Source organism: Colobus angolensis, unplaced genomic scaffold, assembly GCF_000951035.1.
Source record: "Colobus angolensis palliatus isolate OR3802 unplaced genomic scaffold, Cang.pa_1.0 Scaffold13, whole genome shotgun sequence".
NCBI lineage: Eukaryota > Metazoa > Chordata > Mammalia > Primates > Cercopithecidae > Colobus > Colobus angolensis.
In genome coordinates, this window is record NW_012114252.1 from 23433238 (window position 1) to 23435039 (window position 1802).

The following is a 1802-nucleotide window of genomic DNA, read 5'->3' on the forward strand; positions in this document are numbered from 1 at the left end:
CAGGATGGTCTCGATCTCCTGACCTCGTGATCCACCCGTCTCGGCCTCCCAAAGTGCTGGGATTACAGGCTTGAGCCACTGCGCCCGGCCGATTTGCGTTTCTTTTAAAGTACTTAATTGATCATCTTGATACCATGTTCTTAGATTGGATTACTTTTGAGTTTTCCCTGATGGGAATATTAATTACGCATCATTCCATTGTAAGTCCAGAGTGCCTCCCTGGAACACCATTTGGTAACTTACGAGGCACGACCGTGCTCAGGCTCCCAGGGCTATTGTGAACGTTTTCCAAAATTCCATGCATGTTGGTCTTTGCACTGTGATTACTTTTTCATCAAAACCCACACAGAGCGATGTGGAGTCACCGTAATGTGAGTGCTACTGGGGCAGGGGGCGCCAGCAAGCCCGGAGGTGTGAGGGGCAGGTCCCCGGAGCCTGGCGTCTGCCAAGGAAGCCAGGCTCCACCAGGCACGGCACCACGAACTCCCCGTGACCCGCGAGGTTGCCCTTCGAGGCAAGTGTGCCTGTTGCCTGGCTCTGGCCCTTTGCTCAACCCAGTGGCTGCTTTGTGGCTGACAGGCAAGTGGATATAGTTGTCACCCTTGGGCCAGCCCAGCCTCCATTTCCCCAGCTGTCCCCAGAGTCAATGTGCCTCTCCTTTGCAGTCACACGGAAGCTCTGCAGCCTGGACAACGGAGACTGTGACCAGTTCTGCCACGAGGAGCAGAACTCAGTGGTGTGCTCCTGCGCCAGGGGGTACACCCTGGCTGACAACGGCAAGGCCTGCATTCCTACAGGTAGGAGGCACGTTGGGCCACAGCCACCAGCTGCCACTGGGCCGGGCCAGGGAGGAAAAGCCCACGCCGGTGGGCATGTTCTGGGTGGGCCTGGCAAATAACAGCAGCACCAACAGGACAGGACTGAGCCCTGGGCTCTGGGCCCAGGTGATTCAAACATGAAGACCATGAGGTTTGGAAATAGACCCATTATTTCTGTAAGCCAAATGTGCTGTTTAACCTCAGCTTCCCCATCTGACAAATGGGACCAACACTATTGCCTGACTGCTTGGGTGATCCCTGGAGCACTCTGCATGATGCCTGGCCCACCACAGGCCCTCAGTCTGCATTAGGACTGTGGGGGATCCAGTGCAAGGGTTCCAAGCACCAGGGCGGGCGAAGGGCAGAGCTGGCCAGAGGAGCTGGAGCTAAGGTGCGGGGCTGGGGCGGGAGGCAGAGGACGCTCAGGCTCTGAGCTCCTTTTACCAGGACCAGTGTTAATTGAACTTAGTTTTTCTTTTCCTTGATGAATGTGGACAATAAGCGGCCAGAGGGCAGTGAGCACAGGACAGGCCGGGGACTGGGCAGGGTGGGGACGAGCCTCCCTGTCCTCACCCCGTGGGCATCGCCTACGCTGGGCTTGCCTGGCTGCGGGCACTTCCGCACGGCCAGCACAGGTGGGGCCCCCGAAGGCGGGGCCTAGGTGTCACAGCTGCACCTTGCACAGTGACCCCACTCCCACTCATAGCCGGCTCGACCCACAGCGTCAGCCTCACCCAGGGGCATATTCAAAGTGCAGAGTCCCAGGCCCGCCTTTTCAAGAGCCTGGTGACCCAGCTTACCTTCCGGCTTCAGGTGCGGCTCAGCCCCTAGACTGTGTCCTGCCCCCCGCTGCCATGACTGTCCCCTCCAGACACAGGTCACTCCCGAGCGTTCTGTTACTCCTTCTTTTTTTTTTTTGAGATGGAGTCTCGCTCTGTTGCCCAGGCTGAAGTGCAGTGACCGGATCTCAGCTCACTGCAAGCT

General features: G+C 57.9%; 1 protein-coding gene across 1 annotated transcript in view; it reads left to right on the forward strand.

The window, feature by feature from the left end:
* F10 (coagulation factor X) overlaps positions 1–1802 on the forward strand; it is a 26960-nt gene that overhangs the window by 17836 nt on the left and 7322 nt on the right. The window contains exon 5 of the mRNA XM_011933919.1: positions 666–797. Coding sequence (XP_011789309.1) covers positions 666–797 — 132 coding nt within the window. The remainder of the gene's footprint in view (positions 1–665; positions 798–1802) is intronic.